Here is a 24,917-nt window from a genome sequence, read left to right on the forward strand (position 1 = left end):
CTGAAACTGAGATCAATGTTATTCTGATGAATTTCTCGCTACTGCAATGTGTGAAAAGAGGCACGTGTATGAACAGCAACATAACACAACTCTCTCTCATCGTTTCAGCCATGACAAAGTAAGTAAAGGGCCTTGATCAGACAGAGATATTCATAATTTTAGACTTGTCAGTTTTATTTTTATCAATTACATGTGCACATGTTCCTATACGTATAAACAATAATTACAGTTCTATGTACATGAGCTTCCTTCATTCCTATGATGAAGTTGTATACCCTGCATGAGTTCTCTCTGTCGCACATCCACACTTTAATGCCAAAAACTACTTACAAAATGTAAAAATTACAACACACACACGCGCGCACACACACGCACGCACGCACGCACACACGCACGCACACACACACACACACTATTTAATCAACATATAAAAGCTGATGTATATATGATATTCATGGTTAGACTTAACATATTAGTGCAGACAATTATCATGAAAGAAAAGAGTTAAAACCTATTTTTAACATCCAGCAACAGTACTAATATGATTAAGTCTAAGTTATCATTGACAATATAAATAAGACCATTCAAAATAAACACAATATCCAGCTAAAAGTACATTGTAGAATACAAAATAAAAATTGATATGTTACAGCAATAAATACAATGAATAAATGCCTCTCTGATGCATCTCCAAACACAATCTCCTGCCCGACTTCTTTGGCATTTTCACCCCTGATAGTAAGGTGAATTGTCCTGTTGTGGTAAACTGACTAATGTCAGACACCTACAGCTGTAAACTAATTTTCCATGTTTTCTTAACCCGTTAAAACACGGCGTTATAAATTTGCTGTTACCAGAATGGCAATGACCGAGTCCATACCATAGTGCATTATTAAAGGCTGTCTGTTAAGTCATAGTAGAGTAATACTATGGTAATTAACCTTTCAATGACTATTACAGTGTGTCACTGGTGGTACAGCTTGCATTATGAGCCAACCATTGTAGTACATTGCATTCCAAAACACACTCCGGAATGCAATGAATATCCCACATTAGGGCAATTCATCCTATTAGTCCTATCAGAGAGCGAGAGAGAGAGCAAGAGAGCATACATCAGTAGCAGCAATAGCCCAATAGAAGCTCTTTAAAAATGTGTCTGGGTAGGAGGTCCTTCGTCCTTTGTGGAGAGCGCCGGATTGTCATACATCTCCAGGCTCTTCCTGTCCACCTCCCCGCCAGCCTTCTTCTCCTCGTCCTCCTCGCCTTCTCCTTTGCGGCAGCACTTGCAGCAGCAGCAGCAGCGCGTCCCGCAGAAGCCCATGACCGACGTCACGACCCGGTCCCACGGCGCCAATGAGTGCAGCGGGCGCGGTAGGAAGTCCCAGGTCCGCAGCACACCGGGCAGGTACTGCGGGCAGCGCGACTGCATGACGTTCACCAACGCCGCCAGCAGGAGGATGGTCACGATGGGTACGCCCACGCCCACCAGCACCTGCCAGCCAGCTATGGACAAGCCCAGCACGGTGAGGGGCATGAGGAAGAAGAGGAGGAAGAGGTAGACGGCGGCGAACCAGCGGTACTTGGCCGTGCGGTTGCCCAGCGCCTTGGCCAGTCGGATGGGCAGGCGCGTGAAGGGGATGGGGTACCACAGCAGGATGCCGAAGATGTTGAAGAAGAAGTGACACAGGGATATCTGCAGTGCACACACAGACAGACAGGCAGGTTTTACCAAAACAATGTTTACATGGCAGAGCAGGGTATAGATAGAAGATGATGAACAAGAAGTGATACAAAGACATGTATTGTGCAGACAAATTAAGCAATGACTATTACCACCAAAGCAGTATGCAGAAGATGTTAATGAAACAACAATACACAGTGTGTAGAAAACACATTTGAACCCCAATACTTCAAAAGCAATTGTTGTCAAATGGCAGAATATTGTTCTATTAGCAGAACAACTGCTGAAGCTCCTGTGTAGCGACACAACTGTTTCAGGAAATGCTACTGATAATTTGACTAAACTGGGAATGGAAACCAATGAAAGCTTCTATGCCACTCCAACACATACACAGCAGGCGAGGTTACATGCACAAAACCAAACACAGAAAAGACTTTCTGTCCATTAGAAGACATGAAATGAAAAGAAAAACAGGGCACTGTAATGTACTGTACTGTGGTGGGTTTTTAAGTCAGACGGTCTGCTGTGCTACCACATACAAGTGAAGCATCAGCATTGTCAACATGTAGAGCTTGATGTGTTAGCGATGTACCTGTGCCTTTATGTCACACATCAGGACAGACATGCCTGTGGTGACCACCAAAGCTACAGGGTCAATTTGCCCATAAAGCTCATCAAACAGCAGGATGGAACCACCTGTGCCGACTATCATGCAGGGCTGTGTGTGTGTGTGTGTGTGTGTGTGTGTGTGTGTGTGTGTGTTTGTGTGTGTGCGCGTGTGCGCGTCTGTTTCTGAGTGCGAGTGTCCAGGAAATGGTACTGATTGTTTGTTTAAACTGGGAATGGAAATGCCACCCCAACACATGCACAGCAGGCAAGGTTACATGCACAAAACCAAACAGAAAAGACTTTCTGAGTCAGACAAAAAAATTAAAAGAAAAACAGGGCACTGGAATGTACTGTACTGTGGTGGGTCTTAAAGTCAGACGGATGGTCTACTGTTACCCACCTGTAAGGAGTTTGCCAATGTCTCCGCTGGGCTGGCCAAGGCGGCAAGAATGGCGGTGGTTGTTGTTCCTATGTTAGAGCCCAGTGTGAGTGGATAAGCCCGCTCAATGCTTATGACACCGATCCCTGTGGTGCCGGGCAGCATGAAAAAGAGATAAGAGAGAGAGAGAGAGAGAACAGAGCTTGATATTAGCCATAGTGCTCCTGGGTCAGGGCCTGCTGGGATTTGGACGTGTGCAAATATTGGAAGAGACAAATGCTAGTCTACCATAGTTATAAAGTAAAGTATGATAGCTTTGTACTAATTTCATTCATACAGAGAGTCTGGAACGGCCGAATTGAGAAGCAATCAGTGGAGGGAGCAGTGAACTTGGCTGAAATTTGGGTCTTATTCTACCCAATCACTAAGATTTGATTGTAATCTGCTCATATGTCATGTGTCATCAATTAACCCCTAACCCTGTCCCTTACCCATTTGCTCATTGGCCGGTTGTCTGGCAAGAAGAATACTATCCACCCCGAAAAACCGACCTAGACATCTCAACATGGAAAGAAAATTTTTTTTTGACTGGAGCCTACATATGGCAGTGTCAGGCTAGCGAAACTCACCCACAAGTGGCGTGATGGCCGAGGTGAAGACCGAGCTGCTCTGGACGATGAAGGTCATTCCCGCACCAACAAACATGGCAATGTAGCCGGTCAACCACCCAAAGGGGTACGGGAAGTCTGCACGCAAAGACAAAAGACTAACATCAACTCGGAGTATGTTATTATCCTGTGGGTTTTTTACCACGGTGGTTCTTTTCCACATAAACACACATTATGTTAGTCGGGATGGAAGGCATAGTTTGTAAGCAACTGCACTTCTTTCTGTAGCATGAATATATTTCGCTGTTCATCCATACTGCAGGTGAAGCTTTGTCAGTTCTTGTGGTGTTGCTTATGATGAAGCCTTTATACAGATGGTACTAAATACAAGAAATATCTCAAAGTATTGTAATTTCATTGACATTATCAATATATCTGATTAAGACGTAATTTCCATTTTGGTACCAACTAACAGTAGAGACATGAAGGGGCTAACGCTTTACTAATGTGACCGGGAAAAAGGACAATCAAACAGACATCTTGTTCGAAACATATTGTACTGTACAAAGTAACACTTAATTGTAGGGCTGACATGCTGGCCACTAATGGAGGCCTAAGGTTCTTATTACAATTCTATGAAAAATGAAGGCCTTATTGGCAAAGTACAAGAATTTTGTGATTTTGTGTTTTTTGTAGGTGGTATTGGTGGCTAACAAAGTGCTACCACATACAAGTAAAGCATCAGCATTGTCCACATGTAGATGTGTTAGCGATGTACCTGTGCCTTTATGTCACACATCAGGACAGACATGCCTGTGGTGACCACCAAAGCTACAGGGTCAATTTGCCCGTAAAGCTCATCAAACAGCAGGATGGAACCACCTGTGTTGACTATCATGTAGGGCTGTGTGTGTGTGTGTGTGCGTGCGCGTGTGTGTGTGTGTGTGTGTGTATGTATGTGTGTGTGTGTGTGTGTGTGTGTGTGTGTGTGTGTGTACCGTATTGTACACATTTGTGTGTGTTTGTGTGTGCGTGCATGTCTGTGTTTGTGTACACTGCTTGCACTGTGTCTGTGTGTGTGTATGTGTGTGTGTTTGTGGAGTCCACTCACCTGTGTTGAGCACCTTCTTGATGACCACGGCCACCTGTCCCTTCAGCATGGAGTTGAGCAGCTTGACAATGAGAATGAGGCAGGAGCACAGGACGAACAGGGACGCGGCCAGCAGGATCAGGCCCACCGCCAGGTCGGGCAGGTTGGCATTGGCAAAGATGTGCTTGCCTGCAGGAGATACACACAACCACAACAAGAGACATCAGAGATGGCGACCTGGCCGAAGCTACTCTGTAGATACATGTGACGTGTGTTTGGAGCTGCTGGAAGGTGACTCAAAACACTGCCGGTTTACAGTTGGAAACTGTATGAAAACATGTGAATAAAGCCCGTCGGACTGCATCACACAGCACAAAATCGTAGTTTGAATATGCTTTGTTTGTGTGTTGATGACGTGGGTGGCATTGGACATTGGCCAAGCTGGGCTACGATGCATTACTAGAAATTGTTTGTAACTTTTATTTATCTCTGCAGCCCCCAAATAACATTTATTCTCAGCAAATTTGCTGTTATTGTTTCGTTCCCTGCCTCTCCAGAGAAATATGGACTTCTCTGGCTATGGTAATACGCTTACTCATCCCAATTCCTGGTGTAATCTCATTCTGTAACAATGGACCTGTTCACTGGGCATCCTAAAAAACAAAAAACCAAGTCGGCTCCAGTACCTAGACACATGTAAACGAGAGGCTTACAGGGCCAGAACGGATTGGCAGCCATTGTTTGAGGCACACTACAACCATTCATGTACAGTGTGTACATGAAGTAACTGGCTAGTCTTCCCTGCCCATGCGGCATCAAATCAAGTCATTAATGTCTGAATTTCTTGTCAGTGCCTGGCTGACAATCTGCCTTTTCTCGAAAAAGTAATTGTACATTATGCAAGCCGCTCCTCTGTACGTAAGCCACAGGTGTCCAATGTATGCACACAGCATTAGCTCCAGAGCCAACTCCCTTCAAGTTGTGCTTGTCACATGTAATAATTTAAAAATGATCCCCATCATGATATAAGCTACAGGCTTCAAAGCATAAGAAAAAAGTAGCGTCTCATAATCCAGAAGTTACAGTACATGCATCCTACAATACACTCCTAATTTTTCCATTTCACCATCCATGTTGTAGTAGGAAACGGGGTGGTAAGCAAGAAAATGCTCCTTTCCCATGGCCAGAGAAACCCACGACGGACGGATGACCCTGCTTAGTGACCCCAACACACTCAACTATTTTACAACAGAATCTGATCTCAAGCACCAAACAGCAGATCCAAAGTGCTGATAAAAACCTGTTTTTGCTCGCGTTCATTGGCTAGTTTGGAGCGTGGTACACGAGATCTCTCTTTCGATTGGCTCCTTTCTTCTGGTTTAGCTCAGTTGAGCCTGGCCACTGCGAGTGAGCAGGAAGAAAGGCCTCTTTGAGTGGACACGGAGGGCGGTGGGCCGCGGAAGGATGCTGAGTCATTCATAGAGATGAATTGAAGTCATTGTCTCCTGATATCACAGAGGCTAAGGTGCCACTGGTGGTGGTAAAGCTGGTAGGTATGAGGGAGAGACTGATGGGGAATGTATGTAGCTACTATGTATGTGTTGTGTGAAGGATTGAGAGAGAGCTGAAATGAATAGTAGGTTATACATGTCTTTTGTTTTGTTTATAAACACGGTGTTGTGAGGAGGGGCAAGACACTGGCAGCCAAACATGTGAGCTACTTTTTTGACCGCAGCGGTTTCCAACAATTAGAGGTTGAGTTGTGCGCAGCCAGGGAGAAACAAAAATTGAGAACCCTTGTGTACGTGTATACACACACATAGAGAGTGCACATGGTGTAATGTGAAATCTGAGTGTCAGAGAGGGACTGTCAGACACATAGACGTGGAATGAGAGTGTAAACTAAATTGACAGAGACAGTGAAGGAAAGACAGAGAGTGGGTACGCACACACACACACACACACACACACACACACACACACACACACACACACACACACGCACGCACGCACCAACTATCTCTATCTGTATGTGAACGTATGTGGCGGAGTGTGAGTGTACTGATAAGAGGCGAACTGCCTTTGAACCTTTTCCATTTTGCCACATCTAGTCAGAAGATAAAAGTCTCTGTACTCACATTTTGCTATATTTATCGTCTCTGAGATATTCTTGAGGGTGGTTGTTATGTTTCCATCAGTCCAGCACAGATCAACAGAGGTGCAGTTCTCGGGTCCTGGCACTGTCACGTTTTCAAGACTCTGAAAGTACACAAGAAAGGGGAAAAAACGTCATGCATATGAAAACAGCCAACATTCAACACCCATTCAACGTAACAGAAAGGGCCCTTATGTTGAGGTTCTTTGGCAAAGAATACACAACAGCAAGGCTTGGAAACGTGTTCAAATATAAATTTTAGAAAAAGCTTGTCTGGTGGTGATAAGCACTCCCATGTTGGTTAGAGCAGACCAAAGTCATGGAGCAGGAAAAAAGAGAGCTCAACTTTGACTGAACCCCCACTTTAACCCAGAGCTGTTAAATATTAACAATAGTGAGTGTGGCGAAATAGTGTGCCAAAATACTTTTGGTGTGTTTTTTTCTTTTTACAATCGATCACAAACAGTAATGTCTACTCGCGAAGTTCTGTTCACTATCCGAGAAGTTAAGCATTTCAATGGAAGTATTAGGTATGTTGTTTATGACATTCATTTGTAAAACATTCTGATGGGATTTGTACAGTACAACAACGTATAGGTGGTACAGCTCAAAGTGCTTGAACAATTCCGCAAGAACACACCAGATGGCAGTTTTCGCACTACAGTATATTCTGGGTGATATGTGCATTACTTTGTCATACAATGTTAGGGTTGACTTGTACAGTAAGTTCGAAAGATTGCTTACGATCTCTGTCCTTGTTTTGCACCAGATCTTGATCAGACTCCTGTTCCTGGCTGAAGGGTCACCGGTGGCAATGGCGTTGATCACAGACTTGTCCAACTAAAAGAGAGAAAGTGGGAGGAGGAAAATGATTAAAAGCCACACACACATATTTCATTGACTCTGGTCCACCAGCAAATAATACATTCCATACATGAATGTGCAATCACATCTTGTGTCCCTCGTGTACGACTATCTAACAAGCAACTTCCTTGTAGTGTCCCTATCTTCTGTTAGCACTGTCCCCTATCAGCAATGTCAGATTTCACAAAGTAAACACACACACACACATACACACACACCACACACACAGAGAGAGAGAGAGAGAGAGAGAGAGAGAGAGAGAGAGAGAGAGAGAGAGAGAGAGAGTGTGTGTGTCTGAATTTGGCCTTGTAAAGCAACTGGCTAATAATGAACACCTGTTCTTGCCACATATCTCTCCCCCTCTCTCTCTCCTCTCTTTCTCTCTCTCTCTCTCTCTCTCTCTCTCTCTCTCTCTCTCTCTCTCTCTCTCTCTCTCTCTCTCTCTCTCTCTCTCTCTCTCTCTCTCTCTCTCTCTCCCCCCTCTCTCAAACACAACCCTATCATAAACAACAGCAGGCTACTTGATACTTTTCTACTTCCACTAATATTTAAAATAATAACACGGGGTGTATATTAGCACCCTGGCTGCCAACAATGACTTACATGAAGGCAATACATCCCAGCTCTATAATAATTATAACAGCGTACAGTACTTATTATGCTTACTGTACTTTACTACTCACCTACTGACTATATAATTAGTAATCGCTTGCTTCCAAAATCGCTTCAATAGTAATGACTAATTACATGATTACAGTACATTTAGCAGGCACGCTTATCCAAATACAATAATAAATAAATTATAATAATAGTAGTAGTAGAAGTAGTAATAGTAATGATGAATATTTAATAATATGTAGCAAAGCAGTGGTGTGACCCTGACAGTATAAGACATGTAGCAGTGGGCTTATGTTCTTGAAACACAGTCTCGCACCCGACTCGTCAGTATATGACACTTTGACCAGGCCATCGTAACACATACCTCCATTTGTGTCACATACAGTAGTGTCGCCGCTGAGAATAGCATGTTTCAGTGACGGTTAAGTTTAGGCAAAGGTTTAGGTCTAAGCAGTCTGGCCTTATGCGACCTGATGCGCCACAAAATGAAAACCTTTAGCCTCATGTATCGAGGCCTAGGGTTTAGACTGGGTGTGAGACTGGCTTGGTTCCTGAGGTAATAGGTTCCTGGGCTGATGAGGGCTCACAATATAACTGCGGCTGTCCACTAATGAGTATGCTGAATGCGTAACGCAACGCGTACCTCGATGATGTTCTTGGTGAGGGGTTCGGTGATGACCTTCAGGATGTCTGGAGCGTCCTCTCCGGTCTGAATGTTGAAGCTGGTGATGATCTTCTCCGTGATGAGGTACAACACGCCCGTGAACACCTCCAGAGGCAGCAGGACCAGCACCGACAGCCAGTTGAAGAAGTCATGCACAGTGGCGCCCGCAAAGGCCCTGTGGATGTGTAGGGGGGAAGGGAGGGCGTGACATAAAAACAGCTAGTCAGTATGCAGTGTCGGGTGGTATGGGAGCTGCTATTAATAGCACAGGGGCAGAAAAGTTGCCATCCTCTAGTAGTTTAAGAAGCCATGCACGCTGCCACCACCCCCAAAAAGGCCATGGAATGTGTGATAGGGTGGGGAGGTAGGGAATGACATTATAGCCAGGTACATCACAACCACAGTAATATTGAAGTTGCCATCTCATACCATGTTTTATTGTCATACTGGTGAATCATTGACCTGCATATTGTATGATTGGTACAATGAAAGTACAGGTTTTTAGTAAGGAGGAAGCCAGTGAGTATGAGGAATTAGGCGGTATTGGGTTCGTATTGCCATTTGTGAGTATGGTATGCAGCATTGGGGGGAGGGCTCTGTATTGCAGCCAGTCAATCAGTATGCTGCACAGCAGTAGGTTTATAAACACAATTCATGGTTAGAGACAGAAACTGATGAGTACTGTATGTAGTACAGTATTGACTGACTAGGTTGGAACATAGTCGTGGTGGCCGCCCCATAAACTGCTGTGGGTATCCCTGCTTAAGTAAAGTTGTTGATCTTTTTATTCATATACTGTATTTGAAAGTGATGTAATGGACTCTTTTTTTGGCATATACATACAGTATTAACCCTTTCATACACAGTCTCTATTGTGAGCTTGTTGGTACTACAATGTTTATAACCAAGTCTTAATCTGTTACTTGCAACTCTCTGTAATGTCATAACAACGTTGTTCCGATGCAGCTAAGATTTGTATTCAGCTAACAGTGAGTGGGATTGCCTGCGATCCCATCAGCACCAACAGACTAAGGGTGCCAATCATGTTGGCCCTCCTCTGCTGTACTGTTTATGGAAGTGGAGGCCATTGCTCACCTGCGGAACTCGTTGCGGTCGCCAGCCTGCATCATGGCCACAATGGTGTTGGTGACCGACGTGCCAATGTTGGCACCCATGATGATGGGCACAGCACGCCGGACCTCAAGCACTGAGAGAGAGAGAGAGAGAGAGAGAGAGAGAGAGAGAGAGAGAGAGAGAGAGAGAGATTTTTAAAACATTCTGAATCTCAATGTGAGTGCTTGTGTTCTGTATGTGTACTGTATGTTTGCATGCTAGCATGGCTGGCGCGCACGTGTGTGTGTGCGTGTGCGTGTGTGTGTGTTTCTGTGCCTGTGCCTGTGCGTAGGTGTGTATGTGTATGCAGTGAACATGATGTACACTTACATCCCGCAGACACCATGCTGACTATGATGGAAGAGGACGTGCTGGAGCTCTGCACAAGAACTGTCACTAAGACTCCGATCACCAGTCCGGCCACAGGATTGGACAGAACCACATTGTCTTGAAAGATGTCCCCAGCCGCCTTACCTACAATGGCAAAGGATTAACAACATGTGCAGAGTATGAGCACTTTTCATATAAATATATATACAGTCCCAGGAAAAAGTTTGTACACCCTTTGACATTTCTTACCTTTCTGTCAAAATTGGTCATAAAACATGGTCTGATCTTCCCGGAAATCACAAGAAGGAACAACCAGAGTCTGCTTTAACTAATTCAACCCAAACATTTACAAGTTTTCATATTTTCATTGGCCATAAGATGTAAACATTCACAGGACAGCAAGGCATAAGTAAGTACACCCTTGCATTCAATAGGTTTTAACCCTAAGTTAGTCACAATAACCTCAACCATATGTTTCCTGTAGTTGCAGATCAGATTAACAAAACAATCTGGATGTATCAGGCCTCCCTCTTCTTTAGAAAACTGCCTCTCGTCAGCAAGGTTTGTGGGATGTCTGGAGTGCATAGCTTTCTTGACTTCATACCATATAATTTCAATTATTTTTTTGTCAGGGCTTTGACTGGGCTATTTCAGAATGTGTATTTCATTATTATGAAGTCATTCTAAAGTCGATTTGCTTCTAAAGTATGGGTTGTTGTCACATTTCAGGACCCATACTCTTGTGTGCTTCAACTGTGTGACAGACTACCTCACTTTTTTCTGTAAAATATCTCGATAAACTTCTGAGTTCATTGTTCCACTGATAATAGCAAACTCTCAAGGGCCTGAGGCAGCAAGGTATCCGCATATAAAGATGCTCCCGCCACCATACTCAAAGGTGGAGATGATGTTTTGGTGAAGGTGTGGTTCTCCAGTTCTCCTCCAAACATGACATTGTGTGTTCCCCTGAACAATTCAACTTTGGTTTCAACGTTGGTCTACAGAATATTTTGCAGTAATTCTATGAAGCATATAAATGCTTTTTCGCAAACCTCAAAGGTACAGCAATATTTTTTTGGACAGAAACCCCATTAATTTTAGATTGGCAGAATGAATCCCATTTTTAGCTATTCTTGGTTACATCTCCTCTTCTGAGTGTGGTGGCGGGAGCATCATTATATGCGGCTACCTTGCTGCCTCAGGCCCTTGACAGTTTGCTATTATCAGTGGAACAATGAACTCAAGTTTATTGTGATATTTTACAGAAAAAACGTGAGGAAGTCTGTCACACAGTTGAAGCACACAAGAGTATGGGTCCTGAAATGTGACAACAACTCATACTTTAGAAGCAAATCGACTTTAGAATGGCTTCATAATAATGAAATACACATTCTGAAATAGCCCAGTCAAAGCCCTGACAAAAAATAATTGAAATTATATGGCATGAAGTCAAGAAAGCTATGCACTCCAGACATCCCACAAACCTTGCTGACGAGAGGCAGTTCTCTAAAGAAGAGGGAGACAAGATACAAACAGATTGTTTTGTTAATCTGATCTGCAACTACAGGACAAGTCTGGTTGATGATATTGCAACTAAGTGAGGGTTAAAACCTACTTAACGCAAGGGTGTACTTACTTATGCCCTGCTCTCCTGTGAATGCTATGGCCTTATGACCAATAAAAATATGATAACATGTAAATGTTTGGGTGGAATTAATTAAAGCAGACTGTGATTGTTCCTTCTTGAGACTTCCGGGAAGATCAGACCATGTTTTATGATCAATTTTGACAGAAATGTAAGAAATTTCAAAGGGTGTACAAACTTTTTCCTGGGACTGTATATATTCTTATATTACTGTGGGGTTGACGAATGGAATACTTAATTGCAAAACACACTCATTGAGACTATTGCTATGCCTACCTCCAACAAGTTGGAAAGCTGAACTTAGAACATCCAGAGAGCAAACGAACATATACAGAAATCCTAGTAAGCCACAAAGCTTCGCAATGGATGTCACCACACGCAATACTTTCCCCTTGGTATCCAAATCTGTGTAAGAGAAGAAGATAACATTGATAAGATGACGTCCAGGAAAAGAACCATGGGACCATAAAAGAAGAAAGTAGAGTAGAGTTGAGTGCAGGTGCATACTGTATCATTCACAACAATGCCAACATACGCCTGTGCAGTCAAACATTATAAGAGTTGCTTTTAGCCACCATTCCGTCATGGCTTAGCCTACCTGACCACTTCAACCCCGTGTCCCTCAGAGCGGGAAGGTCCCAGGGGTCGTCAGCCGATTCCTCCAGTTGGTCATCCACCAAGGCTGCCGTGGAATAGGCAGGTAAGATCACCCCATCCTTGGTCTTGGCGCCATCTCCATCTGTCGAACGGGCACAGATGTATTAGCCACTTATTGCGCCGGGCTATTTGAGGTGTAATCTACTGTTGTGGGGAATGTACATTCTACATACCGTGGTCCATAGGACCATCGGAGGTGCCGTTGCCATGCTCAGGCCGAGGAGCCATGCTCTGTGAAAATGAAGACCATAAACAATATTCATATCAACACTGACGCAGGTGAAGCCATGAATTACTATTCTAAAGCCCAACATTATTAAATGTGTCTACAATTCACTTTTTTTTTAAAAGCAGCCTAGCATGTTGTAAGATTTCACACACTTTTTTTGGATATACTGTCTTTCTGGCATTGGGAAGGATAGAGAACAAAATATTAAGAGGAGAAAGCAATGTTGCATCACGTTAGTCTTTGGCAAAGGCAGCGCTTTTACGCACCCCCAATTCGAGATAACAACATGGCAAGTTGATAAGTCTCAGTTGGCAATGAAGGCATACCAGCGCAGGGATTTCTGGCAAACCATTGTTCTTAGTTTTTTTTTTTAAGCAAAAGAGTAAGCCTCAACAACACAGGTGTGCACAACACCTCTGTTAGATCATGTTGCCTTGTTAAAAAGATAAAGTGATTGATGATTTCCTCGATTTCCTCTGTTCCAAAATAACTCCACAAAATTGTAAATACAAGATGAGTTTTGGCTATCTTGGAAAGTTGTATCTTTTTTTCTCTCTGTCTCACCTGTTAAACTCTTGCCGAGATATTCCTGTTTTTTTCCTGAGGGAAGGAGAGTATCCACCTGTGGTCTACCTGCAAGTATGCCACAGGTGTTCCAGCTTTTATACACTTGCCACCGGAGAACCCCGCGTGTGCCTGCTCAAAGTCCGTGGCGAACGGGAGGTGCATGCTAGTGACCTCACGAGAACCTGTAGTGGGAAATCTAGGCCAGTCATTAATTTATGGTTGACAACGAACAAGACCCACCTCATTTAAACAGCAGAAAAAAATGTGTCCATCGAATTAATGTTGATGGTAGTAAGAATGACATAACTGAGACTGTGGACTTGTCCTTTGTCAACTACACATACGATCACGTACACCATACTATACAGTTCTTTTGTCTAATTATATCAGTTTGATCATTAGGGTATTGATTGGTACTAGTAGCTTCATTACTTTCACTCTCTCGCCCTTGCGTTTGTCTGTGTTGTGGCTAAGTAAATATGTTCCATTTCTCTCCTTGTTTACTCTATTTTCTAAATTACCGTTATTAGAAGTAAGTGTGGATGAGAAGAAGTGTGTTGCGCAATTGGATACAGGAGCGCGTTTAGAGCCCTTGTATGTTTGAGAAACACTGCCATCCTTTGGGAGGAGAGGGAACTGCAGGAAGCACAATGCAGTTCTGTTTGAGCAGCAGTAGAATCCATGGTTCACATGGTCTGGCCTTAGTATGGCATGCTAAATGCAGTCCAACAAAGTGTGGACTCCACTATCAGCGACATACTTTGGACATTGTGACAGATATAAATCACAGAGAGTGGGATTGTGGCATGACGTGAACTCCCTTTGACCGTCACTGACACTGTCACTTGAGAGGCACAATGATGGGTGTAAGTGGCAGTTTATTGGATACTGGAGCGGCCATGGCAAATGTTAACTGGGCTCTCATCAGATGAATGTGGTCCTACCTTGCTGTGGCAATAGCCAGTTTAAGTAATTGTTAGGCACTTAAACTCATATACGTATACCCCAGAATGTAAACAAAGAATTTATGCTTTGTTTGTTATTGGCCCTAATCACTGTAGTTTGCATGATTGCTTATTCAGACAACTGTTAAACTTCACTAGTCAGCTAGACTAGTCAACTAGACATAATGAAGTCGAACTAATTGATCAATTCCACAAAAGTCAGTAGGCCTACTTTCCCCTCAGCCCAATTCTTCTGTGGGTCGCACAAAAACTCCAGGCAAAGGTGTTCTGCCTCTAGACACAGTACATAACTCATGCGCCTTGTAAATTCAGCGTTGGCACTGACATTGCCAAAGAAACAGACCATACCAAAGGCAGGACATCTTTCTGAAACTGTAATAAAAATGATGAATGATAAATGATGTTATAAAAGTTTATATTATTTTGCAAATGGAATAATAAAAGCAAACACGGTGTTCTTCTTTATCACAATTTATTATGTTGCATCTTTGATGAGCAAGAACAGGGTATACTTTTACAAAACAGCAACAAAAGAAAGAAAGAAAGAAAGAAAGAAAGAAAGAAAGAAAGAAAGAAAGAAAGAAAGAAAGAAAGAAAGGTAGATAGAAGGAAAGAATGAACGAAAAAAGTGAATAGATAAAAGAAAGAAAGGGTGTTGTTCATGTCATGGAAGAGCATGTGATAAAACATCGATGACAGCGATGATTTAATAATAAATATAGGCCTACAACTGAAATATGAATACAAAGAGAGTGCATCTTTCTGCTTACCCCTCCCTTTTCCATATAGATTTCAAAGGCCATATCATAGTCACATATCTGATAACGAAAGTTATAAAAGTATAACCGTACCAAATAAAATGCCCTGAATTGTTTTCCAGTAAATCATTACCATACCTTTCTCATTTGTTGTTTTTCTTCTCACTGCCATAAAACGATAAGCAAATTAAGCTATGGCTGTGCTATCTATTAAAGGTGAGTGGGTTCATTGTGATAGAGGTACATTGTCAATACCTAGTAAGTCTTTATTAGGGGTCACAAGGCCACAAAACATGGCCTAAATGAGAAACACTGTTTTGAAAGAACCACAGCCTCAGATAAAAACACCAACTTCCACATTTTGAAAGAGCTTGTGTTTTTCCCCAGTCTCTGATATTTGCTAATTTTTATTTACCCCCTTTTATTAGTTAGACAGATGTCTCTTATGGAGAGACTCTACTCTGTGTGACTTTGTGTGATTATGGAGGCATGAATTAAATGCCTTTCACCATGTTACCAGCTGATAAACCACTGAAATAATTTTGGAAACATTCATGTCAGGTTGAAGCATTCCTGGTGCTGCTTTAATCCAATTCTGGGTAAAGACGAGGGAAGACAGGTCATTCCAAGGCAGTACAGTACAGTGTATCTTTGAAATGTTTCCCTTCACCAGCATTGGCAAGACCTCATGAAGCTACAAACTGTGTAATATGATGCGCTCAGGGTTCATTTTAAGAAGCTTTGGTGGACACAAACTCAGGCACAGCTACATTTTTTTTCTAAACCCCTGGTCAGCCAAATCCACAGAAATTCCCTCCAAGCAAAACTAGAGAAGCACACCAGGAGATATTTTCCAGTGGATCAAGGCTTTGGTATTTATGAGGAAGGATGTGTATTTGTAGGGTAAGCACATATTGAATCCACAGCGTCTTTAATGTTTTTTTTTTTACTGACAGTTATCAGCTGCTTGGAATGGTGAAACGTCTTGAGGAAAAGGAGATGATTAATTTTAATAAATAATAATTTATTAATATTGCCAGCCTTTCTTCAATATTGCTTTCATTATCATTCAGAGTATTGATTACTTTGGTTTAAATTGACAAAGGATAAACTGTGAGAATACTTAATTAAATTCAAGTGTTACTGTTGTGTAATATTGCCAGTAGGAAAACTCACAATCCTGCTCATCCAATGGTATGACTTGATAACTTCAGACAAATGTAAATCATATCCTGAAGCTAATGATGCACTTTGAGGGTTGGTCACGTTCTCTCTCTCTCTCTCTCTCTCTCTCTCTCTCTCTCTCTCTCTCTCTCTCTCTCTCTCTCTCTCTCTCTCTCTCTCTCTCTCTCTCTCTCTCTCTCAAACAAACACACACACGCACACACATACACACACACGCACACGCACACGCACACGCACACACACACACACACACACACACACACACACACACACACACACACACACACACACACACACACACAGTCATAAATGAGAATCAATTGTTCATGACATATATTGTAGCATGTCATATCATGTTTATAAAGGGCTCTTTTTACGTTAGACAAACATCATCAATGTGCAGTGCAATGCCACTGGCCAATGGATGGTTAGAGCCTTCCTTGGATCCCAGCTGAAAGTGAAAAGAGAAATCATAATTTCAAGAAATACATGCATATCCCTGTACATATGGGAGTGTGTTCTTTACTTTAATGAATGCAAATCAACATAATGTGTGCAGCACATGTGTAAGCTTTCAGGCTAAACTGCAGGTATAATAATGTTACGTATAATGCAACAGCATCCATATCAAAAAAGAACATAGCATCAATTACTTATAATTATCAATCACTGATGTGTCTTAATATTATCATAATTGTATCATATTATCAATTGTTCAGATTGGATACACTGTTTGTGCAGTGCAATGCAAATACCAGAATGTAGCCTTGGTACCTGAATTCAAGGCTCCCTTATCTCATTGAAGAGGCAATAATTTGTTCAGGGCATTCACCCCTGGTGGTTTAGCTCCTGTGTATACCTGCTGAGAGGTGATAATGACCTTGTAAAATCAGTAATAGCTAGGTTGGGCCATACCCAGGCCTAAATTTAGCCATGAGAGAACCAGATACGCCAGATATGTTATTTCTTCATCACATTTTCTTGAAAAGCAAGGGAAGGTTTCATGAAATTGGATTAATCGATGCATTTGAATGACAGAGTAGGCCTAATGACTTTGCCATTTGACTTTTAAGGTTATCAATGTTTTCTTTACCACAGATAATCGTCATTATGCTTGGAGGACACACTTCAGCTGGATCACTACTGCAGTAGCAGCGAGCCGGCGCCCATGGATGGAGGGTGTTGGACGGGGAGCCTTATGGCAGGCTCCTGTTTTATTGTGGAGGCTGATTCAGCATGCAAGTACAGGCAGGGGTGGATGACTTCTTATCTCTTCTCCATACCCACACAGGTGACAAGTGAGCTTGGGTCAGAAGAGAAACAGCGCTTAGTAGGGCTGCACAATTAATCGGAAATCATGATTTTGCCCGAAGCGAAAATCACAATTAAAATGGCGAGTTAATTGTCACAATTAAACACAATTAAATCACAATTAAAATGGTGAGTTAATTGTGATCACACAGGGGGCAATAGTGTTGTGACATGTTGATAGGCTGCTGTTTCTGCCTAAGCTTTACGTACATCATTATTACAACTCAGTTTTCATTTTTCACCTTTTTAAACAGTACAATACATTCTTGGTTAAATTTCATTTTGTGATCATAAATAATATTCTGCACAAAATTCAGTTGTTTATTGTTGTTGAATAATCATGATTATGAATCGTGATTTCAATTTTGATCCAAATAATCGTGACTATCATTTTTTCCATAATCGTGCAGCCCTAGCACTGAGGCCTGGTGATACGCTAACCAAGCTAAATTTGCCAAGCGGACCAATGTGTGTCAAGGCCGCTCACATAATCTTTTAATTACCCACCCTAGGCCAGAAGATACACAAAAAGTAATTTGTGATTAAATCCATATTACATCTTATGTAAGAGCATGTGAGGACTTTCTTCAGCTAAATTCTTGGTCATTAGGGGATTTCTAATGAATATATCCAACTTAGAAGGATATTACAAGGCCCAGCCGTGGCTCAGTGGGCTGGGCACTCGACTGCTACACCGGCGAGCCGGTTTCGATTCTGGCCCGAGGTCATTTACTGAACCCTCCCCGTCTCTCTCTCTCTCTCTCTCTCTAGCCCACAACCTCACCATCCTATCATAATAAAGGCAGAAAAAGCCCAGAAAAATACTTAAGAAGAAGTGTATTACGTGTACAAAGCAGGGAATCAGTAGATCCTGGTAATGTTGATATGCGGTGAGATGTTTAAAGATTCTCAGGGATTTGCTAATGCACCTATCTAACGCTATCGAACTGTAGCAGACCTGTCCCTCTCGAAGGTTTGGTAATTTGTTGTTCTTAACAAGGAAGGCTATGTCACAAGGATGGTGGATCCTGCGAAGGAAAAGCATTATGTACTGAGACACTCGCAACTGCCTGAAATAGACTGAAATAATGGGCATATATATCCTGGCATTGTAGATAGTGAAAAAAATACCTCGTTGCGATTCAAATGACAGCTTTAACCGGTACACAGCTCTGTAGATTTTCTGACAAGCACTCCCCTTACAGAGTCAGCTGTCAACATCAACACCTCATGTCGTAATGTGAAGTCACTGAAGTGCGCCTTATTAGGCTGCAAGGATGTGCTTTTCTACACTGCACTCCTGAGCTGCCACACTCATACTAAAGAGTTAGCCTGACAGCAAATAGAGTCTCGGTATTCAAAAGTTCTCAAGAGTTCGTTTACAACATACATAGACCATAGTTGTCAGAGACTGTAAGAGCAACCACGTCTGTGTATGCAGAGTTTGCAGCTGTCTTTTCAGTTTTCAGTTTCCCTAATTCTTAACTACTCAACATGCCCCAATATCAAGAATACTGATAATTGCATGATGTTGGGATCAGCTTTGACTTTGCCAGAGAGTTGGCCGTTGAATCAACGTTGAATTTGAATCTTAGTATATTTACAGTACGAGTGTGTGTGGTCTCCTTTACCCACATCCATGGCTGCCGCAGCATTAAGAAAGATGTCCAGCCATACAATACCGCTACGTCTGACCACAGGAACGCTACCACCAAATAACTTGAACCTGGTTTGTGATTAAAGCATATGATAAAATCTTCATGTAAAAATGGGTGCAATTTAATAGTCTTTTATCGTTTAACCCAGCCATGCAGTAGAACCGCATAAAATCAGCCATCATAGGCAGGGACAGGCAAGGCTGGACTGGGAATTTGGTATAGAGGGCATTTTCCCAGTGGGCCGATAATCCTCAAAGGCTGATGCTGTTGTTTCATGTTGTTGTTGTTGTTGTTTTCCACATAGAGAGCGGCCCATCATTTAGATGTATTGAGCCAACTATAATTACGTAGAAAAACAGGGTTGCAGTGTGAGAGGCTGGCCTACAGCCCTGGGGACGAGCTAAAGGATTGTTGTCCGTCTGCATATAACAGGATAGTATGAAATACTGTAGTATGATGTGGATGCACTTCATGATTCTTTACCCAATATTAAAGCTATACCATACCATTTCTGGAAATAAGATCTTTTTACACCTCCCCTGAAGTTAAACAATCAAGTTTGACCTTTCGCCTGTTCTTCCAGCCATTCTTTGTCAGGTGATGCTACTTCTACTTCCAATACTAACTATCATTATATCTAATGGGACCAGCTGGAAGTACAGGAGAAAGGTCAAATTCAATTATTTAACTCAAGGGGAGGCATAAAATGAGTTCATTTCCAGAAATGGTAAGGTATCACTTAAAGAGCATCAATTCAAAATCCCTCACCCTCAGTGAATTGCAGTATGGTATAGGGAAGCAAATTTATTAATTCCAGGATAGCAAGGGAAGACTGGACGGAGCAATGCTGGTAAATTAGTAGATTTCAGTAGAATTCCAACAAAGATCCCAACAATGCTGTGTTTACATATTGATAGAATTATTCGTTCAAACTCCTTTGGTACGTATGTCTATTTGATATCTGTATGCAATACAATCAAAATGTCTCAAAAATCTCATTGTGATGCCTCTAAGTGAATGGTATGAGATTTTACGTAATGCCATCTGTATAATTCTTCACACGCTTCCTCACACGTGTGCCCACGTGCCCCCGTATCAAAGAGCACCACATGTTGTACCCCGTCATCTTGTCCAACGGTGCGGTGAGACATTTACAGTCTCAGCTGGGGTTGTAAACATCTGCATATCGGCTTTTTTGTGTCACACACTAACACACTGTACTGCACGCTTTCCATACATGAAAACCACATGACCGCCACCATATCACCACAGGCTCACTAAAGTTACTTCATCTATCTGCCATGAAACAGCAAGAGCCAGGTTCCAGAGTTTAATAGGCAATCTGACTATATACTGTAGGCCTATTTTATGGATTTCGCACCCGCACCATCTCATTATACTTTGTCAAACATTAACAATAGATAACGTGGGAGTTGAACATAGCCATGCGCTGTGGGGTGGTTTGTTGTCTTTTTTTTTTTTGGTTGCCTACCTTGGTCCGAAGGAGTTTTTAACAGTGGCATCAGCAGGATACGGCATGAGCACAACTGTACTCTTTACCCTTTGGAACCAGCAAATGGCATCCAACTGTACACCCACACACACGTAGTCGTGTCAACATTAGGCCAACACACCAGTCCACCTTCTTCTCTTCGTGCCCACATTATGTAGTTTCTTCCGAAATATGGTATTATTTTTAACTGGTCAGTGGTTTCTTGATGGGCCGTGGGAGTAAATTTTTCAAATCTTTGGCCATTATTATTATTATTATTATTATTATTGTTATTAGTTGGAGGTGTCTGCTTTGGAATATGTTTCTCAAAAGCGTCGTTGCTAATTAAGTTACCAATTTCCTTGGTTGCAATGCATTTTCCAATTGGCAAACTACTACAGTATGCTTTCGAGAACCGGGGTCCTAAGCTAAGACTCACTAGTATGACTGAAGTACAATACGTTTTGCTGCTAAAAAATTGTATTTCTGGAAATTCAAAATGGCAGACAATGGAGAAGAGATCATCCTTTTCCATGTATGACAAGTGCCATTTTACCAGTCATAACGAATATTTAGAATTTGATGGTGGTGGTAAGAACTCATGAAATTACTCACGAAAGTACTCATGGATTCTGGAAATGAGAATGCCAGTATTTGCCACAAACTTAAAGGGGAATTCCTGTTAATCTCAAGCTATATTGCTCACGCTACCCTTGACTTGTCAATACACAAAGATGTGACATATTTTTGTTCAGCTTGTTTGAAACCCTTGCATTGTAATGGTGGCTTGACTTTGTTTACATTTTGCAAAACGCATATTGACACCAAATATCATCCCGGAAGTTGTTGCCGCGTTGTAGGCATATGGTGTCTGTTGATATTTCATAACTTTTGGGATGATATTGGAGTTAAGATGTCTTGTTTTTAATGTAAACAAACCCATGCCCCCTGTAGAATGGCCAGGATCGCAGAAAGGGTACAAAAAAACAAAACAAAAAATGTTGCATTGTTGGGTTCTGAGAAGTCAAGGGTAACGTGACCTAAACGACTGCATGTTGAAATTGGAAGGAATTTTCCCTTAAGCATATCTCCTGAGGTACATAAATTCAGCTTTTCTTATTTTAAGCACAATAAAGCAAAACATTTTTTGAATAATCTTCAAAAATGGCAATACGGTATAGTGTTTAAGAAAAGAGCTCCTATTTCCTCTTAGTGTAAGTTAGATATAACCCATTTTTGTCATACAACAAGCTTTAGTTATGTTACTCTTGGCAACAGTGTTGATGACTGACATCTAGCTGGGTTGAAGTTGCCGTGCATTATGGGTGTGTATCACAATACTCAGCTGTTCCACGGAGGGTCAGTGGGTTTGCTTCTTGTATTGCCATCACCATAGCTGTGCCTTTAATACTAAAACCTCCGCTCAGGCCAGAATAGAGCTATAAAGCCATAAACATGCTCCATAACTGGAGCTTGCCCCAACTAGTTTACTCTTGCTCGCTCGAGTTGTGAGTGTGCGAGCCAAGGTCAAGCCGTACCGTAAGCGTGTTGTCCCCATGTTGGTGGAAGCTAACCTTTGTGTTCATACGAATTGCGTAGTGGAATGTCGTTTGCATGTGTTGTGCTGTCGTATATGTGTTGCATGGGCTGCGCTGTGCTGTGTCTTAAAATAGAATGTGTTACTTTGACCCCTAAGGTCACTTTTTTTCTAAATTTGAAATTGCAAGTGTGAAGGACCACACAAACACACGTAGACACATACAGACACACACACATTCACAGACATGGTGTGTGCGTGTGTGTGTGTGTGTGTGTGTGTGTGTGTGTGTGTGTGTGTGTGTGTGTGTGTGTGTGTGTGTGTGTGTGTGTGTGTGTGTGTGTGTGTGTGTGTGTGTGTGTCTGTATGTGTGTGTGTGTGTGTGTGTGTGTGCGTGTGCGTGTGCGTGTGTGTGTGTGTGTGTGAGACGTGCATGCATGCATGTGTGTCTCTCTGTAGGTTTGTGTCTCTACAGTTCCAATTGTGTATGCATTCATCCATATGATGTGACCCTACCACAAGACCATGTGCAGCCTCCTCACAATTAAAATCTATTGATATATTATTACAAGAAATACAATACATCCCAGTGAAGTCATATATATAGCGCCTTACCTCCATGTCATTTATACACCAGGATTATGCTTGTGCAGTAGAGCAACATGATATTCAGATGATTTTCCCTATAGGCAGACCAGGTTAACTAGGGCCCCACCAAAACAGGCCCCCAAACAGTCAGCACCACCATGTTAAATGCCAGCGGAAATAATTCAAGGGGACCCCATGTCCACATTTCGCCTTGGATCCCAAAATGGGTAGAACATTATCTTGAACCCACCGGTACTATGCAAATTGGTGCCCTAGGCGAGCACAATATTTTGTTGTGCTTTTAGAGATTGGCATTTGTAAACATAACATCATACATCGAGTACAGCTGATCTAGCACCTACATACTATATGAACCCATGAATAGTCAGTGTCAACGTTCACGTAAAGTTCAATGTTCTATTTCTATTGATATTCTAATTCTGTGGGATTCTCAGGCGCCCCCAAGATATTTGGTGCCCTGGGCGACCGCCTTGTCTGCCTATGCCTTTCGCCAGCCCTGCTTGAACTCATTCAAAACAGTAGGACTAGACTGGTCTCCCAATCGAATATTATGTGTGCACTGCAGTCAGTCAGCCTACCCGATGTGGGAGTTTTGTTAATGATGCAAAACGTAAAAATATTTCAAAATCAGTCCTCCTTTGAAGACTCGTTATGGAGACATTCAGGGGAATGCCAAAAAAGCTGAAGATGGCAGGCAGTCAAGTCAACCGCTAAATAAGCTATGCTAGGGCTGGGGAAATGACAGCTGAATCATACAGTATGCTGCAGCCTCTCCAAGAAGATAAGATGAATAAGTGATGTTGAATGATAAGTGAACCATATGAAGTTGAGTAGGCTACATTTCCAAATGCATGTATATTCTACAACATAATTTACTTTGGGAAAACTTTGAGCAGAGGAGTGAAAAGACCTAAGTTCCCATCAGCTGTGGTTCTTCTCGAGGCTTGTGCAGTTCAGATCAGTTCAGTTTACTTTATTGGTATCCCTGGGTATACTGGGGTTTGAGAGAAAGATGGGTGTCCTTACAGCTACAAGCCACAGATATAACATGGCATCTGATTCGCCCTGCTCCCAATCCAAAATGCAGTAGGACCAATCAGGATTGCATGAATTTCAGAGATGTGACGTAGTCAAAATTTAAAAGGGAAAAATAAGTGAAACACGACAAAAATGATCGCAACAATGGCCGCTCGGACTTACTCGTCAACACTGATTCTGTCATTTTAACAGTATTTTCAAACCTGGGAGTAGTTAAAGTAGTAGTTTGTTTAAAAAAAAAATACAAGTGTTTCCCCAATCACATGCAAGGATTTTTTTGATAAAACCACACCTTTGGAGCCCTACACCTATGGTGTATCTCCAGATGGATGTTTTTGGACAGAAGACAGAACCCATTCATCTGGAGAGAGTCAGGTTATGAAGCAATGATGACTTAAGACTTAAGCTTTAAGAATAAGGGTCTACTGTAGATTAGATTAGATTCATTATTGTCCCATAGGGATATTTGTTTTCACATCAGACAGTCAGTTCCATCATCGAATCTTTGTAGTGCACATCTCAATGAAAATATAGACACAATTTTCAGACATAGACACATAAACATCCTCAGACCTCCATATACAGTACACATACCATAGCTCTGAACTGTAGAACTGTCTCACTCCTGGTCAACTTACTCGTCTTCCTGCCAATCTTGGGTAGACGAGCCAACATGAGAAATCACCTCAATTGTGTTGATAACATAGTCAAAAGAAATACAAGGGGAATACTTTCTTGTTTACTTGTTTACTTTCTTCATCTGATTTGTTCACTCACCTCTTTGCATGAGGGAGATTCCTCACACCCACTGTCGGACTAGAATGTCTCCACATTGACCACCAGAGAGTGCTGTAGGGCTTTTGATTGCACACTCCTAAACCCTTTACTCGGCCCACCTTATCCCCTCCTCCCCTCCTCCCCTCCTCCCCTCCTCCCCTCCAACCCCCCACTCAACCACTCCTGCTCTGGCCAGCCCTCTCTCTCTCTCCCCGCAGCCTGCATAGGTCTGGAGCTGCTGTGAGGGGGTGAAAGCTTGAAGGCTGTAGCTGTGCATTGGGCCCTTGTTACGGAGACCCACGCCCGGGGGTGAGGTGGGGAGCAAAGGGGTATGTTGTCCCAGGCCCAGAGAGATAGGGGGCCCAGAATGTATTGGGT

At 42.3% G+C, this 24,917-nt stretch overlaps 1 protein-coding gene across 1 annotated transcript; it reads right to left on the reverse strand.

Annotated features, from left to right (window-relative positions):
• Nucleotides 1–163: 163 nt before the first annotated feature.
• On the reverse strand, nt 164–13,269 carry slc34a2b (solute carrier family 34 member 2b). Its single transcript, XM_063201779.1, has 13 exons — nt 13,207–13,269; nt 12,587–12,644; nt 12,355–12,495; nt 12,033–12,161; nt 10,112–10,255; nt 9,764–9,875; nt 8,648–8,843; nt 7,267–7,362; nt 6,506–6,626; nt 4,389–4,556; nt 3,299–3,415; nt 2,691–2,815; nt 164–1,693 (listed from the first exon to the last, which is right to left on the reverse strand). The coding sequence occupies exons 2-13, from the start codon at nt 12,639–12,641 to the stop codon at nt 1,145–1,147; spliced, it is 1,953 nt and encodes a 650-aa protein (XP_063057849.1). The 5' UTR covers nt 12,642–12,644; nt 13,207–13,269; the 3' UTR covers nt 164–1,144.
• Between the last annotated feature and the right edge of the window lie 11,648 nt (nt 13,270–24,917).

The sequence above is a fragment of the Engraulis encrasicolus genome, chromosome 6 (genome assembly GCF_034702125.1).
Source record: "Engraulis encrasicolus isolate BLACKSEA-1 chromosome 6, IST_EnEncr_1.0, whole genome shotgun sequence".
Classification (NCBI taxonomy): domain Eukaryota; kingdom Metazoa; phylum Chordata; class Actinopteri; order Clupeiformes; family Engraulidae; genus Engraulis; species Engraulis encrasicolus.